The 24,110-nt window shown below is 37.7% G+C and overlaps 1 protein-coding gene across 1 annotated transcript in view; it reads left to right on the top strand.

The window, feature by feature from the left end:
• The window catches only part of RFX6 (regulatory factor X6), a 49,455-nt gene extending 33,940 nt beyond the window's left edge, over positions 1-15,515 (top strand). The window contains exons 10-19 of the mRNA XM_052645927.1: positions 218-267; positions 2,870-3,029; positions 4,177-4,321; positions 5,615-5,724; positions 6,670-6,787; positions 8,227-8,349; positions 9,160-9,366; positions 10,767-11,279; positions 12,530-12,742; positions 15,340-15,515. Coding sequence (XP_052501887.1) covers positions 218-267; positions 2,870-3,029; positions 4,177-4,321; positions 5,615-5,724; positions 6,670-6,787; positions 8,227-8,349; positions 9,160-9,366; positions 10,767-11,279; positions 12,530-12,742; positions 15,340-15,515 — 1,815 coding nt within the window. The remainder of the gene's footprint in view (positions 1-217; positions 268-2,869; positions 3,030-4,176; positions 4,322-5,614; positions 5,725-6,669; positions 6,788-8,226; positions 8,350-9,159; positions 9,367-10,766; positions 11,280-12,529; positions 12,743-15,339) is intronic.
• The last annotated feature ends 8,595 nt before the right edge of the window (positions 15,516-24,110 follow it).

The following is a 24,110-nucleotide window of genomic DNA, read 5'->3' as shown; positions in this document are numbered from 1 at the left end:
TATAGACCCCTCCCCTTGCCTTTTACACACACACAAACACACACACACAGAGCTCACATATACATTCATTTTAGAGATAAAAGTACAACTTTCAGAAATGAGTTAACATATTATTCTCTGGAAAGCTCGGAATAAAAAGTAGCTGACAAAGAGTAAGTGTGTCTCTATAGAAATATTAAGTAAGGTTTTATGTTAACTCTCTTTTGCTGTGATTAAGGTTCTTACAGATGTACTCATTCCTGCCACGATGCAAGAAATGCCTGAAAGGTAGGTTCAGTCAATAAAATATACTTGCTTGTAAAGGGTTTAACCTTATACGTTATAATAAAGCAAAACATTCAGTAGAAATTCATTCATTTACCAGTATTATTTTCCTGCTCCTGCCTGTTTGTATTAGCTGAAGAGATGTGCCCCAATCTTTATATTCAAACCTCAGTGAACAAAATTGATGGGACAATCCTGAAATCCCTTTGAGAGCTGCCCAAGTGAAAAATAAATATTTAGGTATAGTTGACCTTTAAGATACTTGAGGAAGTTCTTCAGTGGAAACTGGCTAGAGGAAGATAAATGGGATAATTTGTGGAAAATAACCACAATAATAAAAACATAAGGAAAATTGTCTTATATTTATTATACTTTAGTCTTAATTTTGAAAATCAGAAAGGAACATAATGGAATTATTACCTTCTTTTTAATAAAGGAGTAAGATCTCAAATGGAAATGATGCCTGAAGATTTTTCATGAAGTCTTTTCTGATGTAAGAACAAGAGAAACTTGAAACAAAGCCAATTTAAAAAATGATAAATTCTAATAAAGTAATGAAATATATTTTAGTATTTGGGGATACAAATATGCATAGGCAGGGATAATAGGTTCTCAATAAATACATTATGATTGATAAAACAATCTTTATTTTTTATTTACCTTTTCCTCTAGACTGGTTTGTTTATTTAAATAGTAGTTGGTCTGTCAATAGTTTCTTGTAATTATTGATACATAGTCTTTAAACATCTAATCTGAGCTCTGAATTAGGTAGACAACACTTCTGTGTCACAGCAAAATGGCTATGCTTACATAGTCGGGAAGATCCCCCGGAGAAGGAAATGGCAACCCACTGCAGTACTCTTGCCTGGAGAATCCCATGGAGGAAGGAGCCTGGAGGGCTGCAGGCCATGGGGTCGCACAGAGTCGGACACGACTGAGCGACCTCACCGCTCTTCTACATAGCAACAGGCGTTCAGTCAAGCGCTGTGCGTGCTGTGCTCAGTCGCTACCTCGCGTCCCATGCGACCGCATGGACTGCAGCCTACTAGGCTCCACGGGATTTTCCCAGCAAGAATACTGGAATGGGTCGCCATTTCCTTTTCCAGGGGATCTTCCTGATCCAGGGATCGAACCCTGCATCTACTGCACTGGCAGGCAGATCCTTTACCACTGAGCCACCTGGGAAGCCATTCAGCCATGTGACTAACAACTAGTAACAGCTGAATTTTATTAAACATGGTGTGGGAGTTTAATCTTACCCAAATTATTTCACTTAATTCCTACAACCAACCTGAAAAGTACTATTTATATATTTATCTCTTAAGTATGCAAGTAGTTTGTATTCATTTAGAAAATGAAAAACATCCATAAGTGCATTTTAAAAAATCCCAGAGGGATGGTATGGGGAGGGAGGGGGGAGAGGGGTTCAGGATTGGGAACACATGTACACCTGTGGCGGATTCATGCTGATGTATGGCAAAACCTATACAATATTGCAAAGTAAAAAATAAATAAATTTTTTAAAAATCACTGATAATCTTAGATTTTTTTAATGTCAGGTTATTATCTCACAAACTTTTTTCTAAGAATGTTAAAAGATGGAATTATAGTACACATACTATTGCAGTATACTGTGAAAATCTTCCCATATCAACAAACACAGATGAGCATTTTTTAAATGATTGGATAGACATCTAGCATCTGAAAAATACTATATTTAATCAATTCCTTTTCACTAAACAATTGGATTTTTTTTAAAAACAACTTGTCACACTACTTCAAACTGTTATGATCCCAAATTCACAAAAAGGAACCTGGGAGTACAAAGAAGTTAATTTATTTGTCAAAATTAGTAGGAAGCAGAACCTAGATTTTAATTGAGGTCTGTTTAACTCCAATTCCTGCTCCCCAACATATGCCCCATCCTAAATATATTTAGATCAGTTTCATTACAATGTCATATGTAGGTTGTTGACTGACTTATAAATTTTTGTATATTCTCATAATATATATATATACAACCAACATTTGCAACCTCATTTTCTAAATGAGGTCCTATAATTTGTGGTAATTTATTCTATAGTTATATTTGAATTATAGGAATTTGAAATATAGGAATCATGTAGAATTATAGGAATATGTTACTAAAAACAAATGTTAAATACCTGAAATGCATTGTGATCCCTATGCATGTCTCTCAAGAAGCCAAGATAGGTCCAATCAAGTGCACACTTACCTTTCCCCAGAACTATTTTACAGAAGATGATTGAATTATCAATATTAATAATAAAGTATATCTTTATTGATCACTTTCTGCCTGCCAAGTTTTAACCCAAACACTTTCCATGAATTACTTCATGTAGTTCTCATTATAATCTTGTGACATGAATACTATTCTTATTCCCATTTAACAGATGAGGAAATTAGAGTTTCAGGAGATTGAGTATTTTGATCAAGATGATAAATGGCAAACCTAGGCTGATTTCAGTCATGTTCTTAGAATCACAGAATAATGCTACACCTCTATCAACCTGCATTTATTTAATGCATTGTGAACTATTTAGTATTTAATACAGAGTTTTTTGTTCTTTGGGAATTTTTATAGCTTATTAGCAGACATAAGAAATTTTGCTAAGAATTGGGAACAATGGGTTGTTTCATCCTTGGAAAATTTGCCAGAAGCTCTAACTGACAAGAAAATACCTATTGTGAGACGATTTGTATCATCTCTGAAACGACAAACATCTTTCTTACATCTTGCACAGGTACGTCAGTCAGCCGAGGGTATCTGAGTCACCAAATCAAAACTGAATCATTTGTTAGCAAAGACTGAGGAACTTTAAGAGACTGGGGACAAAGTAGACAGCAATTAAATCCAATGTGAGATCCTAGAGTGAATGCTAGAACAGAGAAAGGACATTAGTGGGAAAACTGATAAAGTTTGAATTATGTCTATAGTTTTAGTTACTAGTATTGTACTCACGTTGGTTTCCTGATTTTGGTAATATACAATGGTAATGTAAAATGATGACATAAGGAAAAGCTGGGTAGAGAGTACATGGAAATACTCTACACTATTTTTTGCAAATTTTTTGTAAATTTAAAATTATTTCAAAATAGAAAGTAAAAAGAGAAAAAAACCTTTTGAATGTAATATAAAATGTAAAGCTCTTATTTGCCACATGAATTCTATTAATAAATAAATCCAATTAATAAAATTAATAGATTGTGGGGAATGAGCCCATCTGATATTTTGAAACCCACAACACACTTTAAGTGAAAGAAGGTGAAGTCGCTCAGTCATGTCCGACTCTTTGTGACCCCATGGACTGTAGCCTACCAGGCTCCTCTGTCCATGGGATTTTCCAGACAAGAGTACTGGAGTGGGGTGCCATTTCCTTCTCCAGAGGATCTTCCCGACCCAGGGATCAAACCCAGGTCTCCCACATTGTAAGCAAGTGCTTTACCATCTGAGCCACCAGGGAAGTCACTTTAAACTACTTCTAATTTAGTTCTCTAAAATAGGAGGAAAAAAGTAATTCCTAAATTAGAGTTATGTGTTTGTATATTGTTAAAATATACTTCCCCTCTCCTCAAATGACCCTTTGCTTTATGAAGGTCATCAGCCTCTGAAATTTTGAAAGAGTTAGTTTCAGATAAGAAATATAACATTGTGAAACTCTTTATTTTATGACCATGGATTAAAAAAAAATATTTTCTTATTCCAAAACTAGTTTTCAAACCTTTAACAGAGATGACCACGAGTCTCAGCTACTGCTTTTAGTTTTAAAATAAGAAATGAGTTATTTATGATGCATTTCTCTCAGAGAATTATTTCTCTGGAAGCTAAATTTTTCTTTAGATGGAAGATCAATGACATAATTTAGTATCCTTTTTACTTTCTTTATGCAGATTGCCAGACCAGCTCTCTTTGACCAGCATGTTGTGAATTCTATGGTATCTGATATTGAAAAGGTTGACTTGAATAGCATCGGATCTCAGGCCCTTCTCACCATTTCAGGCAGCACAGACACTGAATCTGATATCTACACTGAATGTAAGCCTTCTCTCTTTATTTAGAGCAGGGTCTCTCAATCTCAGTGCTATCCATGTCTTAGACTGGATAACTGTTTGATGGGGCAGGGCAGGGACTGTCTTGTGTATTGAAGGATGTTTAGCAGCATCCCTGGGCACTGTCCCCTACATGCCAGTAGTAACCACCCGAAGTTGTGACAACCAAATATATCTCCAGACATTCCCAAGTGTCCCCTTGGACTACAAAATCATTGAGAAACCTTGGTTTATAGAAATACTTTTAATTTGAAAAATTGTTCTCTATTTTAAAACAGTTGTACTTACTGATTGTGAAAAACCTGGAAAATATAGAAAATGTTAAGAGGAAAATAAAAGTCATCTATAGTGTCATTGTCTAGAAATAACCCAAATAGGAAAAAACCTAGGAATAATCAAAATGGTTTTGAGTTTCCTTCCAGCTGTATATTACATGCATATGCATTTCCACATGTTTTCCACTCTTGGCATCATATGGGGTACAATGCATATCAAAATAGTATCTCAACGCAATCATGTTTTTCAAAGCAGAAGTGCCCTGCTTAGCTTTGGACAGTCTGACATTTACCAAGCCAGTATATGTGACCACACAACCAAGCTCCATTTCCCAGGGATAACAACCGTTTTTCCTACCATTTCTCTCTGAAAAGACCAAAAAAATGCAGCCTCCTATAGGCTATAACTCACTGCTCTCTCGGGACAGGCCAACCTTAGTCCTGCTTTCTGTTTCCTAACAAAATTATATTACCCTTTGGGATTCAGTAAACCTCAAACTGTTTAATAAAATGATAGTCCTAAACTGCCCCTTTAACTTTTACATGATAAAAGATTATTCATTTAAGGGGCTCATTTTTGCAGGGCAGAATTTAATTTTTGCTAAAGATAAAGGGTATTTCAGAAAGCAGGAAATCAACAAGTCTAGCTTAGTTCATTCGTTAACTTTCAACTAATCCATTGCATTTAATGAAAGCATTGCATTCAAAATGAATTATCATCTCTATCGACAACTTACTCCTCCCTAGTGTATAATATATAAACCTGCATTTCAGTATATACCAAGACATATACACTTGTGACTAAAATTTTGAATAGTCAAGAACTAAGAATTTTTTGTTAGTTTGCAGGATATGAAATTAATTTCTTTAACACATTTAATTTAATCTACCTGTCTTTCCCTTTTATACTATAAAATTACCAGTTATTCTAGTTTTAGGTTTTATCTTGGGTTCAAAATAGAATACAACATTAGGCTTTCTTTTTTTTTCTTTTTACATGGTAGATGATTCTATCACAGTGTTTCAAGAACTGAAAGATCTCCTTAAGAAGAATGCCACTGTGGAGGCTTTCATTGAATGGTTGGATACTGTGGTGGAGCAGAGAGTTATTAAGGTATTTTTCAGATATATTCAGAAAATAAGATTTTATTAATAGCAAATGCTAAACTGGCTGTAATTTCTTGAGTGGTGGGGGGTGGTGATAGGATATGTGTAATAATGCTTTGAAAAGCTTTTGAGACCCTACCAATAAGGTAAGTCAAATATCAAGATTAGAAATATGGCAGATTTGAGAGCATTGGACATGAATTGTATTTTATTTATTGTTTTCTGACAGACTACAAGACACTGTGCTTTCGCTATCAGTCAGTAAGTTTACAACTGAGTAACATCAGTAGTGAAAGATGAACTTAAAACTGGAAAGATCTGGCCCTTTTCTTAAAAAGCATGTTTTCATAAAAGGTGACAGAAAATATAGTTTTAAGTAATTTGCACTTTTTAATTCCAGGAGCTCAGTATTTTGTGTTTTGTATGTGGTTTCTTCAGCTCGTTCAGTTAACCTTCAAGTCATCCATCACACAAGGCCATAAGAACAAATATATCCATCACCAATTGGTGTTAGCCATTCCATATCAAGGAAACTAGTTATAGTGAGGAACTTTTTTTTCTCCTGGAAGGAAAACAGATTAACATTCAGGACCAGAGAAGTCAGTTAATCATTCACAGAAATATATAACCCTTTCTTCATACTTCGCTTCTGCTCTTTTTAAAGCTCTGTCAAAGGAAAATTGAGAGAAAATATTTTGTAAATTATTTAATTTTGTTGTCCAATTCTGTTAGGTAACAAAACCATACACAATAAAGATCTATGAACCTGAGAAATGACAGCAAAGACAGATGGAAATTAAATCCCTGGACAGATCATTTTATTTGATGAAATAAAAGGCATGCTGTGCCATCTGTCCATCTGTCAGTTTATCTACCTCTTGATCTTATGTACGAAGCATGTAATGATGAGATAAGAGATTTTATAGTTTGGTTTTTGTTGCTTTACTTTTAGACCAGCAAGCAAAATGGGAGATCATTAAAGAAGAGGGCTCAAGACTTCCTGCTGAAGTGGAGCTTTTTTGGTGCTCGAGTAATGCATAATCTCACCTTGAACAATGCATCCAGTTTTGGTATCTTATGTGCTTTATAAAACTCTTCTTAGATGAATTATATCATTCATTCCTCAGTCACATTTCCTATCAATTATTAAACGTCTGGCTCTGTCACTTCTCCAATCTGACTATTAAACCAGTAGACAATGATTGTTATTAGCCTGGGTATTAGAGTCAGACAACTTGCAGAGTTAAATCCGTACACTGCTTTTCTTTGAGTTTGCTTTTACCCAAGCTAACCTGCTTATTGTAGAAATGGGAGAATACTTCTTTCATTGGGTTACATGGGCAATTGAGTGAGGTGATATATATAAAAATACATTGCCAGCAACTGGTATACACAGTAAACAGCAGCTGTAACCATTACATTCCATCAGTGCTTGGATAAATTTCCTTTGTTAAACAAGCAAATAAACAATAATCCATACATTACTTTCCAAAGGCACTATTCATTACAGTGTGGTAATGGATCTTTTCCAGGAACCCACATAGCTGTATTCCAAGAGTCAAAGAGGTGATTAAAAGACATGCTGTCATGTTTCTGAACCATCTTTCCTGACCCATATGACTTATGAAAAAATTGAGTCAAGTTACCTTATTTAAAAGTTGAATACCTTCTTTTTCCTAAAATTTCTCAGATTCTTTGTTGGTAGTTATAATGCTATCTACACTTTGTAATTGCATTTTGCAAAATCTTCACATTATAAAATAGGTTACAATTAAGTAAATTGTCTTCATTTAATTTCTAACAGAATTAGATTAAACTAGTGAACTTGTATTGAAGCATGAACAAAACATATTGTCTATTGTCTGAAAAGTGTTGCTTATGCTTAAGGTTTCTTAAATTATATAATACTTAATCCTGACTTTATTCTGAAAAAAGACTCATTGGGAAATCTGTTGAATAAAAGAAGTTTAAGGTTTTCCAGGATATCTTCCACATGAAAATTACTCTTTTTCTTTTTTTTTTTTTTTTTAATGAAAGAACATTTTGTTTCAGGAGAAAAAGACATCTTCTCACTTGATACTTTTTTCAGGCCATGTTGGCTATTGTCTAATTATTTAGTCCAAAGTAAACAGAAATAGAGGAGAGTAGAGCTCATTCTCCCTGGGTTAAAGCTTATCACACTCCAATGTATGCCCTCTTAAAGCATAAAGCATGTCTCACTTTCATCCGTATTTTCCTTTGATGTAATTAGTGGCCAAAGAGCTGGCAGGACAGTACACACAGGGAGCTGGGCAGGCGGTTCACAAAAAGATTAGAGACCCAAGTTAAGCATGTTGGTCTTAGCAGGTCATTTAAAGTCCAACAAGTATTTGTTTATTTCAGTTGCTCCTTGTAAAGTGCTGCGAGATGGTCACAAAGATAACTTGACGTCTCTCTTTTTCTTTCCTTCTCTTTCTTTCCCTTATTTCATCTCGCAATGCCCTCTCCTCATTCCTCATCCATAAACAAGGTTCTTTCCATTTGATCCGAATGCTTCTTGATGAATACATTCTGCTCGCCATGGAGACCCAGTTTAATAATGACAAAGAGCAGGAGTTACAGAATTTATTGGACAAGTATATGAAGAATTCAGGTAATTTAAAATGTACATCTTATTTTGCATCTTTCTTTGTTGAAACCTAATTTCAGGAATTTGTAAGCACACCTGTTAAGTGGACTCATAGTAGACGCACATTTTTCCCCATCAAATTGTCACTACTGATACAGGATACTAACACTAAGAGAGCCCTATTTCTTCTTTCCTCCATTGGTACACAGAGTAGTCAAGTAGTCAACTGGAAACTCTGAAGAATAAAATCGATATTCTTAACTTCCAAGAACTTAGATAAAATTGGAGAAATGAACACAAAAATAACTATAATTCAAGATAACATGTCTTATAAATGGTGCAGAGATGAGTTCTATGGGAATTTAGAGAGGGAAGGAAACTCCTCTGTTTGGCATGTGATGATTGCATTTTGAAGGCTATTCACTACAGAGTGGATTATTTAGTGCCCCTAAGAAAACACCTGGATGGCTGGATGGCATCACCGATGCAGCAGACATGAACTTGAGCAAACTTTGGGGGATGGTGAGGGACAGCAAGGCCTGGCATGCTGCAGTCCATGGGGTCACAAAGAGTTGGACATGACTGGGCTACTGAACAAAAGCAACAAGAAAATATCTACACCCACAAGTATATGGTTAGCAAAGCCCAGCACCTCTGCCAAGACCAAAGGTCTGCCTGTCTTATTTCCCATGGAGAACATTTCTCAAAAATTTCCAGATTTATGACACAGCCCTGGAACATTTATAGTTTGTTTGTTTTGTTTTTCACTTGGGCTTATCTACTAGGAATGTGGCAATGATGTTAGCTTTCCTATTTTAAAAAAAAACTTTCCAGATGCAAGTAAAGCTGCCTTCACTGCTTCTCCAAGTTCATGCTTTCTGGCCAACCGTAATAAAGGAAGCACTGTTCCCAGTGATACTGTGAAGAATGAAAGCCATGTGGAGACAACGTATCTTCCTCTGCCATCTAGTCAACCTGGAGGCTTAACCTCCGCTCTGCACCCGTTCCCTGCTGAGAATACAGACAGCATGGTGCTTCCAGGTAGGCTGTGAGACAACCAAGAACATCACTCAGGCTTCAGTATGTCTCACAGGAACCTATTCCTTTGTTTTCTTAAAGCTAATAGCCTCCAGGTATTCCAAGAATAAAAAGGCTTATCTCCGATGACTTCTAATAAACCTTTATGATATTTTTGTGATTTTCAACATTTGTCATTCATATTTTTATCAACACCATTTTAAAGACAGACATCACACTCTAACATACTCTTCTAGTTATATTAGAAGTCCAAATACTTGGTCATTTTCACTTGGTGGAAGAAAGAAATTAGATTAGGTGTCCACGAAATCCTTAAGATGCTTTGAAAGTCAAAAAATTGAGCTACTTATGGATTTTGAGGAGACTTTATTTGTCCACCATTATAAAATAGATTCAGGGGACCTGCAACTAAGACCTGATGCAGCCAAATAAATTTAAAAAAAATTTTTTTAAAGATTCAGCTATTTTAGGATAACCATTACAAAAATTTTTCTCTTTGGGCTGTTTCCCTGTTGGTCTGAGTGTTTATGGCTTAAGCTAGCTACTAGATAATACTTTAAATCCACTTATTGCCTTATGTCTTCCTTGAAATCATATATACCTTATTTGTTGGACACACAGAAATTTAACCCTGGAAGGGCCTTATAGTTCAGGGGCCTAATTCCAACAATGGAAAGCTAGAGGCCCAGGGATTTGGTAGCTTTCATAGCTCACTGCTCATCAGTGGGGTTTGCATGGAGTTTTGAATTGGCTGCTTTGAAGCCATGGTCTTTTTGACATTATTGCGTTTTTCTTTCACACTATACATTGGCTTCCCAGGTGATACTAGTGGTAAAGACCCTGCCTGCCAGTGCAGGAGAGAGTTGCAGTTTCGATCCCTGGGTTGGGAAGATCCCCTGGAGGAGGGCACGGCAATCCACTTCAGTATTCTTGCCTGGAGAATATCATGGACAGAGGAGCCTGGTGGGCTATAGTCCATAGGATCACAAAGAGTTGGACATGACTGAAGCGATGGGATCTACAATGTCCCTTCTATACATCAAACCATTTAGCATTCAGTGTGTTTTTTTAATTACAGAGAAAGGTAAACAGCAGACCCTTTGCCCCTCCCAAGCTTGAGCTCTAATCATCTTTATACAGATGGAAGGATGAAGCCATCCCAGGCTCTTCTCCATGGTCAGTAACTCCAAAAGTTGTCACTATTGTGAAATACATACATGTTACGATGATATTTTTAAGCCTAGAGTTTTGTTGTTTCCCCAGTCCTGTTATTTTTGGAGGTTAGAAATGATCCAAGTTGGGAAAAAAGATATATTAATAAATCTTTTGCATAATTTTAAATGTTGTGAGCCCAATCTGTTTTTAATCTGCCACTACTGAATGCTCCGGTAAATTTTTTCCAGGTCAAATGGAGCTTTCCCAGAGTTCTGGTCATCTGATGACACCACCTATTTCTCCAGCGATGGCGAGCCGAGGAAGCGTCATTAACCAGGGGCCAATGGCAGGGAGACCCCCGAGTGTGGGCCCAGTACTGTCAGCCCCATCACACTGCTCAGCATACTCAGAGCCTATTTATCCGACTTTCCCTCAAGCCAGCCATGACTTTTATGGGACCAACTCTAACTATCAGACTGTGTTTAGGACACAGCCTCACACCCCATCAGGACTCTATCCTCATCGCCCGGAGCATGGTCGATGCATGGTCTGGAGTGACCAGCAGCTTTCTAGAGACTTCTTCAGTGGCAGCTGTGCTGGGTCCCCATATAATTCTCGGCCACCTTCCAGCTATGGACCATCCCCACACGGCCAGGATCCACATAGCCTGCAGTTTTTAAATACAGGAAGCTTCAATTTCTTGAGCAATGCAGGGGCTGCCAGCTGCCAAGGAGCAACACTGCCTCCTAATTCACCTAATGGTACTGAAATTTTTAAAGAATTTTTCCTTTCCTGAGATGGCAGTTAGGCAAAACCAGACATTGTGTGGTGAACAGCACATCATCCTGTGTAGAACTTTCTCAAGATCATGGAATCTTAGACATTTGGAACTAATTTCAGCCATGTACAAGCATATCCCTGGGCTTCCTGGGTAGCTCAGCTGGTAAAGAATCCACCTGCAATGCAGGAGATCCCAGTTCTGTTCCTGAGTCAGGAAGTTCCCCTGGAGAAGGGATAGGCTACCCACTCCAGTATTCTTGAGCTTCCCTGGTGACTCAGACGGTAAAGAATCTGCCTGCAATGCAGATCTGGGTTTGATCCCTGGGTTGGGAATATCCCCTGGAAGAGGGCATGGCAACTCACTCCAGTATTCTTGCCTGGAGAATCCCCATGGACAGAGAGAGGAGCCTGGCAGGGTACAGTCTATGGGGTCACAAAGTGCCAGACACGACTGAGTAAGCACAGCACAACACAAACATATCCCTAATTCTTGTGGCTTTATTACAATTGTCCTTCTAAATGCCACACAGGGTGAAAACACTGTCAAACCATATGCTGTGTCCTTTGAAGATATCTTTAGTGAGTAATGGTTCTTCCAGAGAACTAGCAGCAGATCTTAAAGATTAGGACCCAGACAGTGCTTCCTGTTAGGCTGGTAAAACACGTAAAGCTACTGAGTTGAAAAGCTCTGTGGACCAAAGTGGCTGCTCTGTTGCTCCTCTCCTCAGCAAAGACCAGCCCTCCTCCCAGAAACATCAGTCTGTAAATAAAACTGGTACTTGATAAGTAATCTTTGTGAAAGGCTAATAGTGATTTTTTTCTTCATAGGCATCATAAGATCTTATTAATTTAGAGAAGGGAAATATGAGAGAGGTGTAGTCTTATATCTCAAAATTAATAATATGATAACTTCTACATATTTTAAAAACAAAAAACAACAAGTGAACCATATCCATGGGTTTGGGTGGACTCCGGGAGTTGGTGATGGACATGGAGGCCTGGCATGCTCTGGTTCATGGGGTCGCAGAGTCGGACACGACTGAGTGACTGAACTGAACTGAACTATATCCATATATAAGCACATCCAACTGTATTGTAAATGTTGATGTTAGTGTAGTATTTACAGTAGGGTATCTTGAAGGATCTCTCCTATTACCTTGTTCTTTCATTTTTCTTCCTCAATATTATTTATGATAAGTTAACTCTACTTTCTCAACACTTTCTGTCATAGGGTACTATGGGAGCAACGTCAACTACCCAGAGTCTCATAGACTTGGATCGATGGTGAATCAACACGTTTCCGTCATCAGCAGTGTTCGCTCCCTGCCTCCATATGGTGACATTCATGATCCGCTCAACATTTTAGATGATGGTAGCAGAAAGCAGACCAGCTCATTTTATGCAGACACACCACCTTCTGTTGCATGTCGAACTCCTGTAGTAGGTAAATTATATTAATAGTTTTTGAAAATATTTTTAAAATGTTGTTAACCTCAGGTATACAATATTAACTGGGCACTCATGTTCCCACCTCTGTTTTATCAGTTTAGATCTGAAGTTATATTTTTTAATCTGTTAGGAACAGTCTTACCATTTTTCAATTTATATGTCACCATGCAACCTACTGCTAGATCTGTTATTCTTTCCAAAAAGAATCTCTGGCATCTAATTTGTATGAAAATATTTCATATAACCTATATAAACTGTAAGGGCAATAATGATATCTTTTTCTCACTTTCTCTTATTCACCGTTGGAAGCAGGACCAGTGACAAGAGCTGTCTTTGGACACTATAATCTCTATCAGTATCATAAAACCACTCCAGGTTTTTAAAAATGGTGACTTGTCAGGAAGGTTGCTCTCACTTTCTCATTTGTACATAAAATTTGTACATAAAATGTGATTGTAGAAAATGTTGTTTTCTTAGTCTATAATGTGTACATTTTAAGTAAAAATGAGCAAAACTGTATGTTTGCCATGAAGTCCCCTAGCATCTTATTCCAACAAAGTTGCAGTACCTGAGAAAATACCACAACTTGTACTAGATGATTCGCCAGCCCCCAGCAAAGTGTCTGCCATGTAGTAGGATCGCCATATAGCAGTGAATTGAAAAAAGGGAACAGAAAAAAAGGCATAGATTTAGTCTCTAAACCCACTAATAATGTAACACAGGCAAAGTATATATCCATGTAAGTATCAGGGCAGGTGCAGTGTTAGTGTTTATATGAGATGATTGAAATCTTCCAACGGAATTGATTTCAGATTAGCGTTAAGTAGAGGGTATCAACACCCAAACAGAGCATAAGGGAAAACTGAATAAAGTCCATTCTCCTTTCTCAGTGTGTTTTTCCTATAATCCAATAGGAAGCACTTCGTCCCTTCCTATGACCATTACAGATGCTCCCTGAGCAGAGTCTGCCAGCTCATCTCATGCCGTCTGCATATGGTCATTGCTTCTGTGTTACTCTAATGAAGCAGAAAATTCCACTTCAGGAAGTTTCCTTGCTGTGAGACTAAAATGTACCGTGTTGCTGTTGTTACTATTAGTTCTGTTTACTTATAGAGATAGTAGACACCTTGATGGAACATAGTTTGGATATAGGAGAGACTCTAAGCTTTAGTTGTCTGAGCTGGCTTATGAGTGAATTGCAAAGAAGACTTCAAGGTGAAAAGAGGGAATAGAGTAAGCTGAGTGAGTACCACAAGGAGTGTGTGTGTGTGTGCGTGCTCAGTTGCTCAGTCGTGTCCGACTCTTCGTGACCCCATGAACTGTAGCCTACCAGGCTCCTCTGTCCATGGTATTTTCCAGGCAAGAGTACTAGAGAGGGTTGCCATTTCCTTCTCCAGGACATCTTCCCCACCGAGGGATTGAACCTGAGTCTCCTGCGCTGGCAGGCAGTTTCTTTACCACTGAACCACCTGGGAAGCACCACAAGGGGAGTTAGGACCTATAAGTAAATGTCCTTAGTTATGAACCTGCTTTTTAGTGACAGAGATGATGGTACTTAGAAAAAGAAGAAAAGCAGTACTAAGAAAGCAGCAACCAAAAATGCAGGAAATGTAGTGCCTAGTGAGCCAATTAGTGAACAGTTTTGAGAACCTACTCTGATGTGCCAGTCCTCATTTTAGGAGGGCAGTTATGGCAGTGATCAGGTCAGAGTTCCTGCTTGTAAGAAGTCTGCAAAGATCAAGCAATGAAAATATTTTTAAAATGCATTAAAAAATAATTTCAGATACTCTCAGGTCAATTAAATACTAAGGTAAAATGACAGACAGTAATGGATGAGCTGCTTTAGCTAAAATAGTTGGGAAAGGAATCCTGAGGCAGAAACATTTGAGTTGAAAGCTGAATGATAAGGAGGAGGTAATGTGAAGATCTGATGGTGCAAGTTCTAGGCAGAAGGAATGGCAAGTTGCATAGCCTCTGAAATGAGAATTCTTTGGCTTCAATGGGTAGAAAGAAGGCTCATGTGTTTTGAGCATGGTGAATGAAGAGAGGGGAGTAAAATAAATCAGAAGACAGAGGCCAGTTCACCTAGGGTATTATGAACCAGGGCAAGGAGCTTGGATTTTGTTCTAAGGGTAATGGAAAGTCATTGTAGTATTTGAGAAGAGGGACGATTTGATGTCTACTTCAGCAAGATTATCCTAGACACTCTCTACAGGGTGAAAAGTGAAGCAAACAAAGGAGAGAGTCCTGAGACTAGTTAGGAGGCCTCTGTGTTAGTCCAGGTAAAGAGAAGATGGTGGTTTGAACTCCAATTGTGGAGATGCAGATGGAAAGAGGAAGTAGAGTGGGGGTATATTTTGGTGATAAAGTTGTCTGAATTTACGTTTGAAATTGAGTTTTCTTTGTGAAATATGTTGAAGGAAAATGCAAAGGGGGAAATGATAAGAATTGCTCTGAGAAACCATACACACTCAACTTTAGTACAAATATATATGTTAAATGCACAAGTAAGTATGAAGGCTTAAAGTGAGTGGCACAGAAAAGAGAAAATGTCAGTCTTTTTTCAATTGCTAATTATATTTTCCCTTACAGCATCCAGCCTGCAAACCCCAATTCCTTCCTCCTCCTCCCAGTGTATGTATGGAACTTCCAATCAATATCCAGCTCAAGAACCCCTGGACTCCCATGGAGCAAATGGAAGAGAAATGGTATCCTCTCTACCACCAATCAACACTGTGTTCATGGGAACAGCGGCTGGAGGCACTTAAAGCAATAGTGTCGGGTGGGGTTTGAAACTAAAAAATCTCTGCCATTCAAATCCTATCTACTCAGACTGCCATCAGAGAAAGAAAATCGACTATGTAGTGGCAGGATATTGTTTTTCAGGTCACTGGCATAAAACTATGGACAACTCCATAGTGAATGGAAATACTTGCAGAATTTGCCTTGCAAACAATTTGTTTAGAATGTATGTGGTCCCATTATTAATTATGCATCAAACATTATCAAATGAACCAATGGAGGTTTGAAGATGCAGACATTTCAACTATGAAGATTTAATATTTCTCTTCTTAATTTATTGAAAATCTGTGTGCTGTTTCATTTTTGGTTTTTTAAAAAGAGGAACATTTATTTAATGCTTTTAAAATACTTTTAATTTATTAGGATCGCAGAATCATTGTTTACTATCCCTTATTTGACAACCGTCAAATGTGTATGGCTACCTCCTATGGAAATGTTTACAGGATCAAGACTTAGTTCAATTCAGCCTCAACCAAAGATGCTTGACTTTCAATTCCTGTGCATTAGTATGATGATTTCTGTTACATAGCAGTATTCCAATTCTATGTAACCGAATGGAGATTAAAAATGCTTTCCTTCTTTATTTAAAAAAGATGGGAAGAAATAAAGTATAGAAATATTTTTAAAGGCTTGGTTGCTCTCAGGGCTGTTTATGTTTCTAAAGAATTCTTGGGATTAGCAGGCAAAGTTCCTTGGTATATCAAATTAAAAACAGTAATTCTAGAATATTTGCATATCATATCCATGCATATAAATACAAAGAAATTGTGACTTGTAGACTGTTTCAACTTCTACAGATATGGAAGCAGTCTTTAACTGAGTACTTTGCTTAGAAACTGAGAGTGAATGAGTATTTAAGGATCATCTAGATGCAAAAACAAACACAGAAATGAAGGATTCATTAAGTATAAACCAATGCAATTTGATACACCATTCATCTAGCTGAATCTTTTCATACGTTTTAACTGAAAAAGTCTGTTGTTAAGACTTGTGGCCTATAGTAATGCGAAACTTCTATCAACTTCACAGGTTTTTCCTATAATCTTATGACAGGTGTTCTATTATTTTTATTAAGCATAGGGTTATACTCTATGTCCTGGGTACATCATTATAAAAGGATCTGTAAGCCCTAAACACCCATTTTACATCATGATGTAATTTGGTAAAGACCAACTGTGGAATTGTTTTCAGCAAGCAATAAACAATTTTATTATCTGTGGACTTGTTGGAGTGTTGCTACCATTTGCTAGTATGTAGTTATGAGCTAGTTAATTAGCAGAAATATTTTGCAACAATAACAAATCATGAGAAATCTAAGTGTCCTATTCTTTGCTATGGTAATATCATGAGTACAAAGGAAATGAAATTAATAAGGGCTTGGATTGAAGGAGAAAACAAAACAGCTTTAAGAAGTATTTGGCCATGAATATTAAAACTTAAAACCAAATTTCCACTGTGTAGTAATTAAATACATATTCAGCATGTTTTGTGTCAGACACAATGAAAATACAAAGATGAAAAAGACAGTGCCAGTATCTTTAGTAAGTTCTGATGTAATGAGAAAGGAAAGATAAGTAAAATCTCAACTGAAGATTTTTGATTAAAAAGCAAGGTGGGGAAACAATGTTTAGGGAACATCTAGCCTAGTGAAGAGGAACTAAAAAGCCTCTTGATGAAAGTGAAAAAGGAGAGTGCAAAAGTTGGCTTAAAACTCAACATTCAGAAAACTAAGATCATGGCATCTGGTCCCACCATTTCATGGGAAATAGATGGGGAAACAGTGGAAACAGTGTCAGACTTTATTTTGGGGGCTCCAAAATCACTGCAGATGGTGATTGCAGCCATGAAATTAAAAGATGCTTACTCCTTGGAAGGAAATTTATGACCAACCTAGATAGCATATTCAAAATCAGAGACATTACTTTGCCAACAAAGGTCTGTCTAGTCAAGGCTATGGTTTTTCCAGTAGTCATGTATGGATGTGAGAGTTGGACTGTGAAGAAAGCTGAGCACCGAAGAATTGATGCTTTTGAACTGTGGTGTTGGAGAAGACTCTTGAGAGTCCCTTGGACTGCAAGGAGATCCAACCAGTCCATTCTAAAGGAGATCAGCCCTGGGATTGCTTTGAAAGGTATGATGCTGAAGCTGAAACTCCAGTACTTTGGCCACCTCATGCAACGAGTTGACTCATTGGAAAAGACTCTGATGCTGGGAGGGATTGGGGGCAGGAGGAGAAGGGGACGACCGAGGATGAGATGGCTGGATGGCATCACTGACTTGATGGACGTGAGTCTGAGTGAACTCCGGGAGTTGGTGATGGACAGGGAAGCCTGGCGTGCTGCGATTCATGAGGTCACAAAGAGTCGGACACGACTGAGCGACTGAACTGAACTGAACTATATCCTTCATGGATCTAAAGTTTGGCTGTTTTCTACACAAAATGCCTTAAGCAGCCAAACTTTAGATCCATGAAGGAACTAATTTTAATGTAGTTAACTAATTTTAATATAGTTAAGAGAATCTTGCCTAGATTTTTGTGTTTCTAAAAGTAAATTATTCTTCAAAACCTGTTAGAAATTGTGGAATATCAATTATAAAGATGTGATCTGTTCAAACTAATGCTTATGTGAATTACAAAATTAAGGTTAAAAATTTTAAATGGTAGGTTTATAACTCAATTTTGGGTGTACTATCTTTCAAGTCTTAAGGTGGTTATAAATATACATAACATAAAAATGAATGTTTTAATTAATTTGCTGGATCCTTAATACTATTCAGAGACCAAAGGCCTGTTTTGTAACAACTTGAAGAAAAACTAAAACCCAGCTGAATCGTTAACATAGACCCACAGATCAGAAGGGATCTGGTTTATCTTCTCTCCAGGTGGCACTGCCATAAGAAAAGTCAGAACTATCATCATCAGTTATATGTTCCCTAGTACACTTTCCAGGTGGCACTAGTGGTAAAGAACCTGCCTGCCGATGCAGGAGACGTAAGAGACTTGGGTTTGATCCCTGGGTTGGGAAGATCTCCTGGAGGAGGAAATGGCAACCCACTCCAGTATTCTTGCCTGCAGAATCCCATGGACAGAGGAGCCTGGCTGGCTGCAGTCCATAGGGTTGCACACAGTAGGACATGACAAAAGCAACTTAGCATGCATGCAAGTACACTTTCAGGTCAGAAGGAATTTTTTTTGTTTAATAATTTAAGCTAAATTTAAATTACAGTTGTGATGCAGAATCTTTCTCTTTCTTTCTCCTTTGAAAAAAAAAAAAAAAAGTCCAAAAGACACTGAAGGTAGCCCAGGTCATAGTTTAGAAATGGTGAGGGGAGTATTTTTCATTGGCATGATGCTTAAAGAGGGCCGGTGCACTGGCCTGTAGTGTCAGGACCAGGGATATGAATATTCTGCAATGTATGGGAGAGATCTGAAGAACTGTCCTACTTCAAAAGCCAAACTGTGGAGAAATAGAGGTAAACCAGTAGGTTATGAGGGGATTGTCCCAAAATTTTGCCCAATAATGGCAATCAGTATTAAATGTTCCTATGTCCATGAAATTCTCCAGGCAAGGATACTGGAGTGGTAGCCATTCCCTTCTCCAGGAGATCTTCCAGATCCAGGGATCGAACCCAGGTCTCCTGCACTGCAGGCAGATCCTTTACTATCTGACCCACCAGGACCGAAGAGCTCGGCAGGCTATAGTCCATAGGGTCACAAAGAGTCGGATGCAGCTGAAGCAACTAAGCACATTAAATGTTATTTAACCCAATCAGATCATCTCTCAAGGAACAGCGACTGGGGAACTAATACACTTAATCTAGAGAAACAGACAGGCAGAGGAGCGGAGCTAAAGGCAGAGGAAAAGACGAGAAAGCAGCTGAGCTGGTCCAGGAGTTCAGAAGGCAGCAATAGGCGGACCCCTCTAATGGGACGCTGAGGCGGCAGGTCCTCAGACCTGATGTAGAACCCCGGCTCTGTGACTGTGCCATCCTGACTACCAGGGCACGATGCCAAATCCTCCTCTCTCCATTCAGATTTGCTGGGAGCCATTAATGGACATGGGCTGCATTTAGCCATCCAGAGTATAGCCGCTCTGACCACACCACCAAATCCACAACAGCGTGCGTTTCCTCTTCTTCAGAAAAACTTGACGGGCAACACATTAGAAGCTTACTTATTGTGCTTTTGAACCACTAATTCATGCTCATACAAATGCAGTCCACCAAAAAAGGACAAAGAATCGTGCCACTCCTTGAAAGGCAGCCCAGATGATACATTCTCTTTCCCTCTACCTCCCTCCCTCAAGAAAAACAAAGAAAAAAGAAAGGAAGAAAGAAAACCACTTCGAGATAAATGACTAAAATCCAAACCCAGAGTTCTATCTTTTCAAAAAAGCAGGAGGCAGATGAGAGTATGCTCAAACTTCCTGGAAAGGGATATGACAGGTACTCAGACTTCTTTATAAACCTGAGTCTAAAGGGAGTGAAATTAATTGTCATACAAGTCTCATAATAACAGCTATGAGATCTTATAAGGCCTGGAGGAGTAAACTGTTTGTACTGTATTTTAAAGGCAGATTTATAATCCTAGGTGAGTTATAGAAATTTAAACAAAAACCTTCCAGAAAAGTAAACAATAATGATAATGGCATACAGGACATTTTGTGCTTTGGAAAAGATAAGAAATGATGAATTTATATAAAAGGTCATTATATTATCTCATTCAATTATTGAATTCTAAATTAAATCCTTGAGTTTGTAAATGGCAGAGAACACAACCTGTCTGTTCCAAAAGCACACTGATTAAATGAAAAGAAAATAAATTTCAGTTACGCTGTGATATAGACATTAGCAATGGCTGGGAAAGACTGATAGTTTTAAGTAGACTCCAATGAACAATCTATTTGCTAAATTTTGAGATCTCTGCCTACAAAATAAGTTCTTATCTCTGTTCTGATTGGTAAAAAATGTCTGTGATTAGTTTTCTAATATCAAAATCTTATAAATAGTGTTGTTCCATTTTCATTGATCTTGGCTACACAATACTATGGTAGAAATGTTTCCTATTTTAAAAATAGTCCTAGAATGAGCATGATAATTTATTTAGTTTTTCTGTAGAATCTAATCTAGTTGGAGAGATCTCTGATTTTCCCCCAAATTTCTCTTCTAATGTCTATAATTTCAATCATATTCATGCAGATGTTTAGGAAGATAAAATTGACCAGTCATTAGTTTAACCTTTTTACTTATCACATCAGGGGTTCTAGTAAAAGAGTCTCTGCTCATTCAGTAGCATGGGAAGTTGTTTTTTTTTTTTTTTTTTTGAGAATACCATATTATTTACTTCTCTGGAAAACAATAACAGTTATTCACTAATCAAAGAAAATCGAAACATGAAGAGTATAATACTGCTATATTTCTAAATAGAACAACTCAAAACATACTTATAGATTCCGGCTCCTATTAAAACTTTATCTCAACATTTACAAATATTTCATTTACTCTAAAGACTTAAAATTTACTTATTGCGTCAATGAACATGGGGTACATGTGTCTTTTTGAGTTATGGTTTTCTCACTGTATATGCCCAGTAGTGAGATTGCTGGGTCATATCGTAGGTCTAATTTTAGTATTTTAAGGGACTTCCATACTGTTCTCCACAGTGACTATACCAATTTACTTTCCCACAAGCAGTGCAAGAGGGTTCCCTTTTCTTCACATCCTTTCCAGCGTTTATTGTTTGTAGATTTTTTGTTGATGCCTATTCTGATCAGTGTGAGGCAATGCCTCATTGTACTTTTGATTTGCAGTTCTCTAATAATTGGTGAAGGTCAGTATTTTTTCATGTGCCCCGTGGCCATCTGTATGTCTTTGTTGTACAGCAGAAACTAATGCAACATTATAAAGAATTATACTCCAATAATAAGTAAATTGGGCTTCTCTGGTGGCTCAGCAGTAATGAACCTGCCTGCAGTGCAGGAGACGTGGCAAGAACTGCGAGTTTGATTCCTGGGTTGGGAAGATCCCCTGGAGAAGGAAATGGCAATCCACTCCAGTATTCTTGCCTGGAAAATCCCATGGGCAGCCTATGGGGTCGCAAAAGGGCTGGACACAACTTAGTGACTAAACAGTGACAAATAAATAAGTAAATAAAAGTACTATACATAAAAATTATAAGTGATAGCATAAGCTAAAACATCAATTAAATCTACAGGAAAAAAATTTTTTTTAATTTACTTATTGCTTGAGTGTTTTTAATGAAATGTCTTGGTGTGTTCTCAATCTTTGTTAGGTTTTGTTAATGCATTAATGTGTTGAAGGTGGCAAGAGATACTCCATTTTATCCCACGTTTTGACAAATATGTCTGCTCACACTGGTGGTAACAAGAATAGACAAGATCCGTCCCTCAGGGAACTTATACAACTGGCTACAATTAAGAAGTAATTGTGAAAGTAGCTGAAATGGTGAAAAGAAGTGAAGGATCTCAGAGAAATTCAAACAAGAATTGAGCTCCTGGAGACGCATGCAGGGCAGGGATATGATGGGAAGACTTGGTCAGGGAAACTTCTTGAAAAAAGTGATATACTGAGATTGAAGAAAAAGTGAGAAGTGATGCTGAGGAAGGAAGTTGTGGTGGGGAAGGGATGAGCAGTCAGGACAAGTTCAGGACAGGACAAGGTCCAGCTCATAAAGAACCTGGAAGCAAAAGATGGAAAGGTGTGGCCGAGCGTGGAGAGCTTGGAAGAGTGTCTGGAAAGGCACTCCTGAGGCTTTCAGGATTGTGGTGGTTTGTTGATAAAATGTGAGAGACATATAATTGTAAAGATCTATAAAATACAAGAGGCTGGTAAGAATGTCAAGCTGCTATGTTTATCAACTCTGAAATGCTAACATATTTTAACTATGAGAACAGCATTGCTTTCCTAGAGTCCACTACTAAAAATAACCTTTAGCCCCTTTTATGTGTTCCATAACAACACATAATTAAAGAACTTAATCTCATGGTTTTCTATTGGAGCATGTTTGACATATAACATTGTATTAGGTTTAGATTTTGGTTTTCTTCATGAGGGTCTTAATTAAGGTCTCTTTTTAAAAAATGATAACCTCAGCCAATAAAATATTTTAACAGAACTCACTATTCTTTTTCTACAAATTCAATCCCAGACTTCTTCCCTTGAACTATCAGGGAAATATTTAAATCTCATGGGAAAGTAAACTGTGTTCATGCTTTTAAGAAGCGTTTTTCTGTATTGCTGATGTTATTAATTTTAACCTTAAAGTTGAAGGGAACTAAAGGTAACGAGAAGGTCAAAACCAAGATTTCTCACTGTGGTGTGGTGACTTTTCTTAAGAGATGTAGAAGAATTGAGGAACCCACTTAAAACAGTGAAAAATTAACTACTCAATATGATACCTTCTCGAAAGTAAAGAGAAACCATCGTTTTTATTAGTTAAAAACAAGGATGGTGTTCTCACCAATCAATAGAATGAGGGTCAGAGATTTACAGCCCTCAAGCATCTTTAAACACACCGAGGCAAATATGAGCTCCATGGGCAGTTTGTTAATCAAGATCTGTCATTTGGCTTTGTGTACTTTAGCTTATTGACGCTTTATACATGACCTTTATGGAAAACAGAACTGTTTCCACATTTTATGTTGCAAAAATGGCAAGAATTCTTGTCTTTGAATTTTGGAGGTGATGTTTTGTGTTATTTGCCACCTCCTCTCCCAACTGTTGTATTATTTGCCTCTCCCCCACTCCCAATGAACTATTGCCTGGGTATCTCTACCATTTATAATATTCATTGTAACTCTCCACTCCTCAAAGAAACTTCACCTAGAATATGTACCTAAAGACGGTCCCTGATGTGTTTTCACAGGAAGCTGAGAATTCAGTTGCCTAAGAAGTTGGAGGCACTTGGACATCAAACTAGCGGAGAAACTCCTCTGAGGGTACACTGATCATTCAGTAAAAGAGTACTTCTTGGCATATCAGCGTTCTCTCGCAACCTGATGCTCCCCAGAGAATATAAGGGCACACTGGCCAAGCAGTGACTAGTGAATCCTGGAAACCAAAAAGCATAGCTTGTCTTTGGCATATGCGTCCATGCTAAGTGACTCACCCTAGGGAAACTCCTGTAGAGCTTCTTGTGAGCTCCTTACATTTGAACACATATGACCATCAAAGATTCAGAGAGTCCAGCAGGGACTCAAAAGGATCAGGATAACGTGGGATATTCGAATCATCCTAGGAAAGGCACCCACCCGGCAACCACAGAGTTATCTTGACCTGGTTGTTCAAGTTTTCATTAAACTATGAAGATGAAGTAGAGAGAAAATATGTAGCAATTTAAAACACTTACTACAGAGTCAGACAAATCTGTATTTGAAGCCACAGAGCTCAGTTTGTGCTATGTATGATGTTAAATAACTTCTCCAAGACTCATTTTCCCCTGATACAAAGGAACTTACTTACAAAACAGACAGAGACTCACAGACTGTGAGAATAAACTTACGGTTGTTGCAGGGAAGGATGGGGGAAAAGGATAGTTAGGG

Source organism: Budorcas taxicolor, chromosome 9 (genome assembly GCF_023091745.1).
Source record: "Budorcas taxicolor isolate Tak-1 chromosome 9, Takin1.1, whole genome shotgun sequence".
NCBI lineage: Eukaryota > Metazoa > Chordata > Mammalia > Artiodactyla > Bovidae > Budorcas > Budorcas taxicolor.
The sequence above is the reverse complement of the archived record's forward strand: the minus strand, read 5'-3'. Positions and strand labels throughout refer to the sequence as shown.